This window comes from Megascapheus bottae, chromosome 7 (genome assembly GCF_031878675.1).
Source record: "Megascapheus bottae isolate mThoBot1 chromosome 7, mThoBot2.hap1, whole genome shotgun sequence".
Classification (NCBI taxonomy): domain Eukaryota; kingdom Metazoa; phylum Chordata; class Mammalia; order Rodentia; family Geomyidae; genus Megascapheus; species Megascapheus bottae.
Window position 1 is genome coordinate 52,413,713 of NC_143515.1, and position 13,937 is coordinate 52,427,649.

The window sequence follows — 13,937 nt, forward strand, 5'->3', positions numbered from 1 at the left end:
TACATAGCAACATGGGGAATAAATACCAAGAGAGACTAGAGTTGCCTGGTATATATATATATTCAATGATTTAGGGCCTGTTTTCACCAGTTATTTGAAATCCATTATCCTAAAATATAAGAGAACAAAGAAATATAAATTTGGTTGACAAAGTGAGGACCCCAAAAGTGCAGTGGATTAAAAAGTGGCTCTGGTCTAGGATCCTGGTTTGAAATCTCTGGCATTCCCTCGATGACCTTGAATAAGTCAATCTTTGTAAGCCAAGTATCAAAGACAAGGAAAGGATTAATTAGATGCAGGCAGGCAGTTTTTAGAAATTACATAATAATCTGCCTGCTACTTCAGGTTATATATGGTTTATTTGCTGGGCCAGGAAACTATTCTGACAGCTCTCCTCCTGGGTTTATTTTGAACATTGCCTTAGCCTCTGACAGACTTGTTCATAGACCAAATATAGGCACTTACATTTATTTTGTGAATATCAACAATAAATGGTACTCTCAGTTTATCTGACTAATCAAGGGATTGACAAATACTGCATAGTAAAATTTAGAAAATAATTTTAGCTTTCTAGTTTAATTGCTATCAGTAGGGTGGAAGTTACTAAGATAGTACTTTAAAAGTACAAATTTATATCATTCACATTGTTGTAAAGATGATAGCAAAATATTTCTGTCTTCTTCATGTCATTAAAATTCAATTATGCTCAAGGACATATATTTATAAAATTAGGAGATAAGGCATTAAAGTATTCTAAAAAAACTCACTTAAAGGAGTTAAGAATATAGAATAAATTGGACTGGGAGTGTAGCCTAGTGGTAGAGTGCCCAGCATGCATGAAACCCTGGATTCGATTCCTCAGTACCACATTATACAAAGAAAAAGCCAGAAGTAGTGCTGTGGCTCAAGTGGTAGAGTAATAGCCTTAAGCTGAAGAGCTCAGAGATAGCATCCAGAACCAGAGTTCAAGCCCCAGGACTGGTAAGTAAATAAATAAGTCAAAAGAATATAGAATACCCTTTAAATAATGTATCCTTCAAAACAGTCAAATAAGAGATACGGTAAAGTGCATCACTGTATGAATTTTAGATAGGGAAAAAAAGAAATCATTGTTTTACACTGTTGTAAAACAAACCCTAAAATCTTGAGTGTCTGGTTAGGAGATATCCAGTAACTACCTAGAGTAAGGAGTGTAATATTCTCTATTTCTAAATATAAACACTCAAAGCAGTTTTCACATGAAAACTAAGGAAAGAGAAACTACATCAATTACATTCACACTGGGAATGATTAGACAATTCCTGATAAATATCTGATTTTGTTATCTTTCTCGGTAATTCTGTCATCTTTCTCGGTGCTTTTGTCAAGTAACGTTTTGTGTGTGGGTGCCAGTCTTGGAGCCTGGGCATTGTCCTCAGATCTCAGTTTTCTGAGTAGTTTAGGATAAAGGCATGAGCCACCAGATCTGGCATGTAGCATTTTTTTTTTTTTTTTTACCAGTGTCAGAGCTTGAACTCAGGGCCTGGGCAATGTCCTTGTGCTTTCTCAAGGCTAGTGCTCTACAACTTGAGCCACAGTCCCATTTCCGTTTTTTTTCTGTGTATGTGGTACTGAGGAATCGAATCTAGGGTTTCATGCATGCTAGGTAAGCATTCTACCACTATGCCATGCTCCCGGTCCTCTGCTTTTTAAAATCACAAATGAACCTAGTTTTAAATTACTTTTTATTTCATGTATCCCAAATGATATTCCTAATCTTTTAGTAAAACAGCCTCCAATAGTCAGGCCTTGCCATCTTATTTACTCTAATCTAACCCCTAATTGACCAGAACATGATCTAGCTGACCCAGGTCCACGCTGACTCAAGGGGAAAGTCTGATTATCACAGCTGAGTACAAACTCCTTCTCTGTCTTCTGTTTCATTAAATTTGATTGTTTTATTATTAAAAGTTCACAGGAAAGCAATGAAAGGTAAGAAATGTTCTGGATGAGTAGGAGAAATGGAGGTGGTAGAGAAAATAACCACTGGGTCTTTGGAGGTGGGGAAGCATTCTTTAAGATTGTCAGTCCTTGCTAAGTATCACATAATGAATCTGAAGGTATCCCATAAACATTATGCTAAAAGAGAAAAGGAAATCTAATATGGAAGCATGACAACCAAATCTTGCCATGGTTAACTTTAAAGTTCAATGTAAGGTTTACGATTTCAATATTTTAAATTTTTGAAAGGCAAGTACTCCGCTGACTTAATTAGTAATAGAAAAAAAAAACTTGAATTACATGTTGCTATAATCAACCCCCCCCATCTTCCTATGAAATCTCACACAAAATCCCTGCTGCTATTGTCTCAATTTTAGACTACCCATGTCTCATTTACCTTCTCCCCTGAACTACACTCCTACCTCTAATTGCCCATTCCAGGTCTCCACGGACTCAACAGGAATCCCAAATCTCCACACACCCAAGGCAGAATTCACTGTTCACTATTTTTTTTTCTTTTTTAATGTTTTTGCTCTATAGCACAGACTGATCTGGGTTTCTGCTTCCCAAATGGTATTACAGGCATGTTAAGCCTATGCCAAGCCCTCCACTGTAAAAACAAACAAACAAACAAACAAAAAAACTCAGCTCATGGTATCACATCAAAAATTGGTCACTTAAAATCTTTATGTAATTTCCAAATCCTGTGAATTTTGTCACTAAAACACACCCTGACCTAGCCCCTCTCATCTACACAACTGCAAATCTTCATCTTGCCCCACCACCAGTCTCTACTAACTCCCTTGCCTAAAATCCTCCATTTGTTTCCCAATAAACAATTGGAAAAAAAATCTAGATTCTTTACTAAGGACTCCTAGCCTAAGAGACGTTGCCAATCTCAGAGTCAGTGCGCTCAGGAACAGCCCAATGGGCTAAGCTTTCTTTTCCAGCACATAAACTCCTTCCTACTTTGGGGGGCTTGAGCTTCATTTTCTCTTGAACTGTAATACTCGTTTTTTGTTGTTTTTAAATCTGTGATCATATCCTTACCATTCATGTTTATTCCCAGTGATCTGAAAGCGCTGCTCCTATTTCTCCCCTCTACCATATTCTGCCTCTTTTTTATAGTTTGGGATTTTGTGCCTCATTTCTTACCTACTGAAGTATAATAACAAGCTCTGAGAGGCAGGTGCTTTGTGTTGAATCCAGTGTACATTTATTACTTCAAATGGTAGCTAACATCCCAGACCTAATGAACATCTGAGCAAATAGCTGAAAAGTCTTATCCATTCAATCAAGATTCCCAGGAATGAAGATAGCTGCCCCAACTAATCAAACCTTGCAAACTCAACACACCCCATGTACCCAACAACCAACTTCTCCTACAAAAAATGTTGGCTCATATCTCTTTGGAACCTACTTATTAAAATGTCCATGTTTCCTATCAGTTGTTGTAAGAAATATGGAACCTCTTCTATTATGCATTCTATGCATAGTCATCAAGTATCATTATTCCCTCTGGAGACTTTCCTTACCTTTAAACCATTGGTGTGCTTTTTATATGGTGGTACAGAGAAAGGGGAGGGATTGGTGTGATCTCCCGAGCACAACATCACTCTGAGATGGATTTTGGCTCTGTTTTTAGTAGATTCTGACTCACTCACAGGCTCTTCACCTCTACCAAAAAGAAAAATTTGCCACTTGCTATAAAAATAAGACTTGAATGCCAATCCCAATAAAAACTACTTGATTGCTACTTCATACTAGAGAGCAAAGGAAGCTTTGGAATAAAAATAATAGCATCCAAATCAAAATGTCAAATGAAGTTTATAACCTTGGGATTTTGTGAAAATGGAGCTGGGAATTCAAGTATGGTTTTATGGTTAAAAACCAGTCTTGTGTAAACCTTCTGAAAGACCAGATGAGCAAATTGTTTTGTGGAGAATAGTAATTTGGGCTTTTGTCTAAGAACTATACATTGAATTATGACTGTTAATGTTTAAAGCAACCTGTTTCTTAAGTATTAACTGTAAGGAACATGTGTGAAGAAAATGCTGATGTATCCTTTGGCTCAGTTAGGTGGCTGTAGTACACATAAGACCAAGTAATCTTTAGGAGCAGATAATAAATTTGAATAGGAATACTTAGGAATACTTTGCTTAGGAATACTCCTTAGACAGAATAAGATTTCTAAATGATCTTAAATCAGATGTTTGAATATTGTTGTCATAAACTGTGTATAAGTGTCATATGCATATATAAATGTACATATTATATATGTATACATATAATGGAAAAAGAGGTAGAAGAAAGGAAGGAAAAGTGAAAGAGTTGAAGAAAGAGGGACAGAGGTGTGTGTGTGTGTGTGTGTGTATGTCTGTGGGGGGAGGTAAAGGAGAAAGAATGAGGATATGAATCAAAGCAACCTTCCTTGAGCTAATTATTTCACTATGAAGACTTGCCATACTTTCCCTGCCCCTTTTATTTTTTTGCCAGTCCTGGGCTTGAGCTCAGGTCTTAAGCACTGTCCTTGGGATTTCTCAAGGTGAGAGCCCTACCATTTGAGCCACAGCATCATTTCTGGGTTTTTCTATGTATGTGTTACCTAGGAATCAAACCCGGGTCTTTGTGCATACTAGGCAAGCACTCTACCACTAGGCCAAACTCCTGGTCAACTTGTCGTACTTTCTAATGAATTTCCTGGTTTGTAGTAAAACGTGCTTCATAAGGACCATAAAGACACAAATTTAGTTAACAGACTACAATGGATTCAGAAAAAGACACAGTGAATATACTTATGTGCACTTTCATGCTGGTGATTTTCTTTTAAAAGTGTAAGCCACTAATGTTTTAAGAAAAAATTCAAATCAAAAGTTGCATATTAATATTATACACAAACTGAAACATAATGACTTTTAGCACAGTGTATACATGCTTACATAAACTCAAAGTTACACATTCAAAACAGTTTGCTTTAACATATGAAAGTTCTGAAAAACATAAAAGTATCAATACTTTCTATAAAACTACAGTTAGAACATCAATTTGCCACAAGCATATAAAAACATCAAGTGCTTTCTTGGAGTTTCAAGTTACCTCTTTACAACACCATCTTATTTGCATATATAGTCCTTCAATAATCAGTAGGGATTTTTTCCTCAAGAGGTTTATTTTCTTGGTACATTATAAGCTCAAGAAAACAGACCCAACAATTACATAGTATAATTATGTCTAACAACTTAATTGCACGTAGGTTTTAAAGTAGGTTTGGGTGAAGTTCTCAAACACTTTGGTATATGTTTTTCAGGGACTTCTATAAGAAAAAACAAATTCTAAGTCCCTTTAATCCCCGTTTTGTATGAAAATGGATGAGTCTTTGGTTAAAGTTCTATATTTTGGGAATTTATTATCAATTAAAATGGTCCCCAAACCAATAAATAGTGCTGATGTATTACTAGTTCACAAGACTTCACTTAGCCTGTTTCTGATGCAGTTGTATGTTATAAATACTCATTTACTAAAATAATGTCATTGACAATTTCAATCTTTCAGTAGAGACAGAGAAATCAATAGGTCTTTTATTTCTCTGTGAATTTTCTGTTGTTACCTAAACTTATATGGTAATTTCAGTAACTACAGATTAGGATTAGAAAGATGTAGAGCATTAAATTTAGAGTTACTTATTCTGATAAGTTGATATTAGGCTGTACATGAATCTGTATTAACTAGAGAATAGGTTGTTGGGTAATGTTAATTTGAAAAACCCAAACCAGTCCATGTATAAGAGAAAACTGTTGCAAATGTATAAAACAGCAGATATACAAGAACACCAGACATACTTTATTAGCACAAAGAAGCAGCCATAACAAGGCACAGCAAGCAGAAACATACAATAGCAGTCAAAGGATTAGTGTTGCATACAAATATAGCTTTTCTTTTTTGTAGCCTTGGCAATAGCCATAGGGATATAAAATAACCTTCTGTAGCAGCTGGTACAGAAACTAAGAAGCACTCACCAGCAGCATAGAACACATTAACAAAAAGACAAGAATGGATTTGGCTACTGTAGTGCAAAGTGTCTAGGACAGAACTGAAAAGTCAGTTCAATACTAAGAAGCAAACACTAGAACTTGGTAATACTTCCCAAAGCACTCACTCAATTTGTATTATATACTAGTCTAAATGACAAAAAGGTGCTAAGTAAAGTTATTTACAAATACAATGGTTGTATAGTACCTTTAAATCTGCAATTTAAATTTTCCATTAAAAACAAACTGTACTGAAGTTCTGTAAATTATACTTAAGCAATCAGCTATGAGAGCTTACAACAAAGAGATAAATACTGCCATCCAAATTATTAATTATAGTTTAACAATAATCTCAACAGCAACAACCATTGTAGTCACTATTGTCTTGACTTTGTATGGGCAACTTCTAGTCTCATTTTCTTCATAGTTTACAGCCTTGTTTTATGGACATAGGAAAAGACCCAACTTTAATGAAACAACATTTAGACTTCACATTAACACACACACACACACACACACACACACACACACACACACACATTGCAGCAGCTCTTCCAAATGCCTATTTTAAATTGAAGCCTCATTAAAAAGGACCTTTAAATAAAATTCTACTACTATCTTTCTAAATCTGAAATTTAAAGAACTATTTAGAAAACTTTGTCTATTTAATAGTACCTTTTGCAGAAGAGAAAAGGAAACTAACTATAAACTACATCCACGCTTAAGTGAACTGCACTATGCCCTTGTGGCCAGAAAACTGCAATTTTTCCTAAAAGGGAGGCAGTCTACTTATTTGTTTGCTTGTTTGTTTTTGGACTTTCAAAGCTTAACTTATGGTAACTACAAACAACACTACTTTGGGAGGTTATAGAAAAATTCTTAGAAAAAATAATTTAAAACATTAGTCACACTGTTGAAATACTCATCCAATAATTTGTTCTTCAGTAAGAAATAGAACTCTTTTATAGCAAATGCCCCAGAGTTGCCTTGTTCAATTACTATAGCCACTAAAAACCAAACTGCTCGATAAACTGACAAATGTTTTTGCAGCCTCACTGAACACTAGCTTTATCCTGCTGTTGTAATAGGCACCACTGTCTGTGTTACAGCAGATCCCAACTGACAGAGGCTACCTACTAAACTTGCATCCTGTGTGAGAATCCTAGCACTGATACTGTGCATCCTATAGGTATACTGTCTAATGCACATAAAAGCAAACCTAGTTAATGCCCTTTGGGGTCAGAAGAATTTACTTTGCCTTGATTGGCTCTCGTTCTAACCAGCGAACTCTAACTTTTTGCTTATAATGATACTCTTTTAGGAAATCCTGTAACATTGATGGCAGAGGGAGCCCATCAATTCCATCATATGTAGTGCACCTGCAGATTACTGCACGGCAGATATACTGCAGGCTGAAAGGAAAAGTCCTATTCAGTGATATAGTAAGCAATGGTTCAAAAAACATGCAAGAACTGGGATCTTTATAATGTTCTAGAAGTCCTGTTACAGTAGAGGAGTGAAACACACATGGGTCGTGGGCATCAAAACTGAAGTTGTGATTCCACTGTTCGATTCTGGCATGCAGGGATCTGTTATAGCGGCGGAAGCTCACAGAGAAGAGGTAGTCCTCTTGTGCAGAGTCCCTGAGCAAAAACGTGCCTTCGGGTTTCCCTTCAAGAAGGGCTTCTGCTTCATAACGGTCCATCACCCCCCAGTAACAGGGATTTCCTGTGATCTGAAGCAGATCCGGCACAAGGCAGTGTATGTAATCAATCTGTGTATGGACTTTCCATGCACCCTGTCTACTAATGTGGGCATGACTGTCTCCAGACACCTGGCGCTGTTTCTGCCGCCAGGACTGCAAGCACAGGGTGGTCGTGTCCTCTTCTGAGTCACAATTACCCTGTGGAACTGTAGCACTGTCCCCACTTATTTCTGTCATTCCAGGAGCTAACTTTGGTCCCAGTTTATACAATGGATTAACCTGTGCAGTAGCTTCAAATGTATGTATTTGTGCATTGGGAGGGGGGTCTACCCCTTCTTCAATACTAAGTCGTCTTCTTTCTCGAAGTCTGTCTTCTTCATCTTCTGTAGAAACTAATGATGGATCAAATGTATCAAAAAATGTTGAATGTGGGCTCACAGGGGCTGTATGCTGTTTAATCAAATGCCATTTTTGGGCTAAATCTGAGCCAGCAGGAAAAGGGCATTTCTCCAGCATTAATTCAGAAAGATGTATTTTTCTTTTGTTGGAGAAGAGTGGCTTTGAGTGCTTGCTGTAGGTCCTCACGGGGAAACACAGGCCCACGGTGTCCTGCAACCTCTGTCTCAGTGAGCGGCTCCCTAGGGCTCTGCTGGAAACACTGTCCATATCGTGCACAGAGCTGACTCCGTAGCGCCTCTCTCGCCTCTGAAGTCCACTTCGAGTTCTACCAAACTTTTTATCAGTATCCAATGAACTTTGAGTCTTTGTGGAACAGGAATGTTTTTTCTTCCCACCCCACGGGGCATGTCGAGAGTAGGAATCTCTTCGAGCAAGCCTTGTTCCTGGGGCAACACATGAGTCACTGTCCTTCTCAATGCTTATTTCAACAATCTGAGGGATTTCTGCAGCACAATTCTGGTTTCTCCTTGAAGAATTCTTTGAAGGGCTTAATCCCAGTTGTAAGGCCACATTTTCTCTTAAGGGACTGCTTTGTTGCTGAGGAGATGAATCTCCCAGGCTGATGTTTTTCTCTTTGACAGACAGACATCGGTTGGAATTCATGTCCATACTTTCACTACGACTTCCCCCCTCATGACCAAAGAGATTTTGACACCTGTACTTGAGGTTATTCCACATTTTCCCCACTTTATCCATTGATTATAAGATCTAAAGACAAGAAAGAAAATGGAGGGAAATGAATTAATCCAAGTGGCATGTGAAGTTACCAAAGGAAGTATTCATTCCCCTTCTCAGGGAGAATTATAGTAACATGGTCAAGAATTCACCTCACTTTGCCTGCTAAATAAGGTGGTGAGGCATTGTCTTTAGTAGCAGTGCCACTAACTCACTCAGAACTTAGGTGATCTTAAGTCTCTTCTAGTCTAGTGCTGTTATGCATGACAATAAATGGTACATCATTCCAAACGCTAGAAGAGGCATATTCAAGAGGTCCAAAAGTCTAGCTTTACTAGTCTAGTAATTTTTATTCTCTAAAGGTATTTTGCTGATACCTGAAAAATAAGTTATAGAAAATACAACTAAACTTGGCGGGCGTGGTGGCTCATGCCTGTAATCCTAGCTACTGAGGAGGCTGAGATCTGAGAATCAAGGCTCAAAGCCAGCCCAAGCACAAAAGGACCTGAGACTCTTATCTACAAGTAACCTTTAGAAAATGGGAAGTGGGGCTTGGCTCAAGGGTAGGGTAGTAGCCCTGAGCTGAAGAGCTCAGGGACAGTGCCCCCAGGAGACCTCTCCCTCCAAAGACACACACAAAAAGAAAATATAACTAAACTTAAAACAACACTATTTTATCTTGCTCTTTGCAAGTTACATGAACAGTAGGACATGCAGAAATGCAGAAATCATATGAATTCCTCAGGACACAGAAAGCAGTTTCTAACACTGACCCTTGGGTTTAGTTCCACAGATACCCTTCATATAGGAACACAGAAGTCTAATGCAAAGAAAGACTACAGTGCTTGGAGATACATTATGTGGGCAGCTGTAATACTATAGAAACAGAAACTGATAACAGTGATTCACAGAACAGTTCACTTAATATCAAGTTATTTCAACTTTCTTTCTTGGTATTTACAATTCTTTTTGTTGTTGTTGTTGTTGTTAGTTATGGGGCTTGAACTCTGGGCCTGGGTGTTGCTCCTGAGCTCTTTAGCTCAAGGCTACCACCCTACCCCTTGAGCCACAGCCCCACTTCTAGTTTTCTAGTGGTTAACTGGAGATAAGAGTCTCACAGGCACAGACTTTAGTAACTGGCTGGCTTGAACTGCAATCCTCAGATCTCAGCCTTCTGAGTAGTTAGGATTATAGACATGAGCCACTGTGCCTAGCTTTGAGAAATGAGCTAGACAGTATTGTCAAGTTGGGCTTAAAGAAAGCTAATGATTCTAATTTTTTAAATGTAGTTGCAGCTACCATGAAGAAGACACCTATTAACTCACTGGTATACACTCAGAATAGAATATTTCACAGGAAAATGATAAATTAGAGCTATTTGTGTCAATATATATCAATCTCAAAAACATGCTTACAGAAAGCTATTGTAAATAAACTTGCTTTTCAAACAAGCAAGCCCCAAATATAGTTCATACACACAACACATGTACAATACAATTTAAAAAGCAACTCAGCTGAATTGGGCAATGGTGGCTCATGCCAGTAATCCTAGTTACCCACGAGACTTGAGATTTGTGGGTTGAGGTTCAAAGTCAGTTGGGGCAGGAATAACCACCAGAAAACTGGAAGAGGTGCTATGTGGTTCAACGTGGTAGAGTGCTAGTCTTGAATGAAAAGAGCTCAAGGACAATGCTCAGGCCTTGAGTTCATGCTCCATGACTGACCACCTCCTATCCCCCACAAAAAAAGCAACTTAGGAAAATAGTTGTCTTTTGGGAGGAGGAATGAAGAATCAAGAGGGTACTCAGGAAACTTCTAACACCCTAGGACTTTTCTCTTTGTTTGGCCCATTATATTTTTGCTGTACTTTTCCTAGTTTTACTTTACATAAGATACTGAATATGAGAAACATACTCAGTCTATGAAGTCCACAATCCAGCAAAGGAGGCAAACAAATTAGAATACAGTCGAAGTGGGATTTTAATTAGTGCTGTAAGAATATAAAGGACCAAGCAAGTTGATGAACTATGGCAGACTGCTAGCTAAATCCCATATCAAGTTCTTCCTCTCTTCTACATTATTGTCATTAGATGGTACAGCGCTATCCCAAATAAACAGTCTGTTTCTCATCCTTCCTTGTATGAGGCCCTGGACAAATATCTGCCAATGAAGTTTATCTACAAATGGGAGCTTTGGGAACATTTTTTTGAAGAGACAGTTGGTCCTAAGCCCAATATTATTTTGGGGGGGGTCGCTGTTTTGGGGGCGGGGTTCCCCCATTTCCTTCCTGTTTCAGATAACACCATATCAATTTTGGACCAGCAGGACAAGGGTCAAACTCAAAAGATTCTGAAGTCCTAAATTGGAAATTACTTCCTTGATGACTTCATGGAGCAATGCATTTCCGAAACAGACATTACAAAGGCACAGACTCATTAAAAGGCCTCACTATCAAAAAGTGGGGAGGAGTGCCAAGGGCTGAAATATTAGACAAGTGAGGTTCCATAGAAGAAAGTGCAACTTAAAAGGTTCAAAGAGATATTCTCAAAGGTCTTACACGCCATTCTAAGAAGTATAACTTTATTCTTGGATTTGGTCTTATTAAATAACTATATATAACTCCACAGTTGATTCTATGTATATGCTAGTCAGAAAACAATCAAAGCAGTAAGGGTTAAGAGATCATGAGGACTGGGGTGTAGAGAGAGAGAAAAAAACACATTTCTATGCATAAAAGGTACTGACTGATTTTAGTAAATGCTGAAGCTATTTGGCAGGAAGAAAGGATTATAATGTCAGAAAGATAAGGGAGATAAGTATGTACAATAGGTATAATTTGGTGGTGTTTTCATTAAACTTAAGGATTAGAAAGAACATCTGCCTTCTAAAGTAAACTAATGTCTGTCAATTATGGCATAACCACTTAACTGAAAGTATAACCACTAGCTGAAAATAGATTTCATTGTCTTATACATACATGTCTATGGTTCCTTGTCACAAGTGGCTGTAACAAGAAGTTGAATAGTACTAACATGATCCTTATCAAAGAGTAATATCAAACAAACTGGGCAAGGGAACTAAAGAGAGAGGTAAAAATGGCAAATAAGTATATGAGAAAATGTTCATCATCCATGGTCATAAAGGAAATGCAAATAAAAACAATCCTGAGATACCACCTTGATTGATACCCCAATCAGATGGCTAATATTCTGAATTCAGACAACAACAAAGGCTTGCAGAGATGTGGAGAAAGAAGAACCCTACTGCACTGCTGGTGGGAATGTAAACTAGTATAACCACTCTGGAAAGCTGTTTGAAAGTTTGAAAGTTCCTCAAAAAACTAAATATAGACCTTCCCAAGACCTAGCCATACCACTCCTAGACAAATTTACCCTGAGCAACAAGACCCAGGATATGATAAAGATACCTGCTCAGCCACGTTCATCACAGCTCTCTTCATAATAGCCAAGAAACCGAAATAAATCAGATGCCCCAATACAGAGGAATGGATACAAAAAATGTGGTACATATATATATACAATAGAGGATACAAAAAATGTGGTACATATATACAATAGAGTTCTACACAGCCACCAGACAAGATAAAATAATGGCATTTGCTGGGAAGTGGATGGAACCAGAGCAAATCATGTTGAATGAGATAAGCCAAGACCAAAGGAATAAAAGGCTCATGGTATCCCTGATAGGTGGATATTAGATCCAAATAAGAGCAATGACTCAGTACTCAGGTATTCCAGGTCACTGACAAGAATTTAGAGATATAAATATATATAGTCATATACGTCTGTGATAGTATATTTATAGACATATATTGATATATAGATCGATATATATCTATGATATAAAGATTCAGCTTAATTTTAATTATGTTCTTAAATTTATATGCCAGTGATTGCATATAGTTTTTTCTTGAATACTTGTTTGTGGAACATGAGTTTTGAAATATGATGTAAAAACTCAGTTTCAATAAAAAAAAGTTATTAGGAAGCTTTAATTTTAATTTTTTGTAAGTATTTTCTTTTTTTGCTCAATGATCATGCATTGTTTCTTTCTTTTTTTTTTTTTTTTTTTTTGCCACTCCTGGGCCTGTTGTTGGGCTTTACCACTTAAGCCACAGCATCACTTCTGGCTTTTTTTTCTATATATGTGGTACTGAGGAATCGAACCCGGGTCTTCATGCATGCTAGGCAAGCACTCTGCCACTAGGCCAAACTCCCGGCCCTGATTATGCAGTTTTTAATAAAAAATTTTCTGTGCAATGTTTCCATTGGAGCCGTCCCTGAGCTCTTCGGCTCAAGGCTACATACTGCCTTACCCCTAAGACTGGGCGTTGTCCCTGAGCTCTACAGCTCAAGGCTACCATCCTATCCCACTTTCAGTGCCACTTTCAGTTTTCTAGTGGCTAATTGGAGATAAGAGTGTCACAGTCTTTAGTGCCTGGGCTGGTTTTGAACCTCCATCCTCAGATCTCGGCCTCCTGAGTAGCTAGGATTAAAGGCATGAACCACTGTACCCGGCTCCATTATTTTTAACCCTTCTTAAGGATGAGTAAAAATGATATATTACATGTTGATCATACTCAAAATACAGTGTGGGGTACTGGAGTTTACCAGCTGAAAATCGCCGATTGTTTTATGTTTTAACCTGATACTACTGTTTTTTATATGCCTCTGGTATCTTAAACCACATGAAAGTTACTGGTATCCCACTCTGTAAAAGGAAAATGCTTCTAAAAGAACACTGCCAGAAAACAATTTTTAAAGGACAGAATCTTTGGTTTCCTTAAGTTAGACTTGTTACTCAGATCATTTGTGTCTAAGTATAATTTTCTTGCTTGGAAGATTTTAGCTTCTCTTCTTTATATCCTAAATTTTACCTGATATTTCCATCTCCTACATGGGTTATTCTTTAGTATAAAAAAACTGAAGCTGAACATGGCACACTTATAATTCCAACACTTGTGAGGCTGAGGCAGGAAAACGAAGTTTTTGTTATATTAAGAGGTTAAAACTTCTCTAATAATGATTTACTACACATTTTTAGATATTGTAAAAATATCTAGCAGTGAA

The 13,937-nt window shown here is 37.5% G+C and overlaps 1 protein-coding gene across 6 annotated transcripts in view; it reads right to left on the reverse strand.

The window, feature by feature from the left end:
- Nucleotides 1–2,610: 2,610 nt before the first annotated feature.
- Nucleotides 2,611–13,937, reverse strand: part of Socs5 (suppressor of cytokine signaling 5) — a 31,431-nt gene continuing 20,104 nt past the window's right edge. For all 6 annotated transcript variants that reach the window (XM_090337004.1, XM_090337003.1, XM_090337005.1 and 3 more), the window contains one exon: nt 2,611–8,880. In XM_090337004.1, the coding sequence (XP_090193130.1) occupies nt 7,258–8,868 (1,611 nt within the window). In that variant the 5' untranslated portion in view covers nt 8,869–8,880 and the 3' untranslated portion in view covers nt 2,611–7,257. The remainder of the gene's footprint in view (nt 8,881–13,937) is intronic.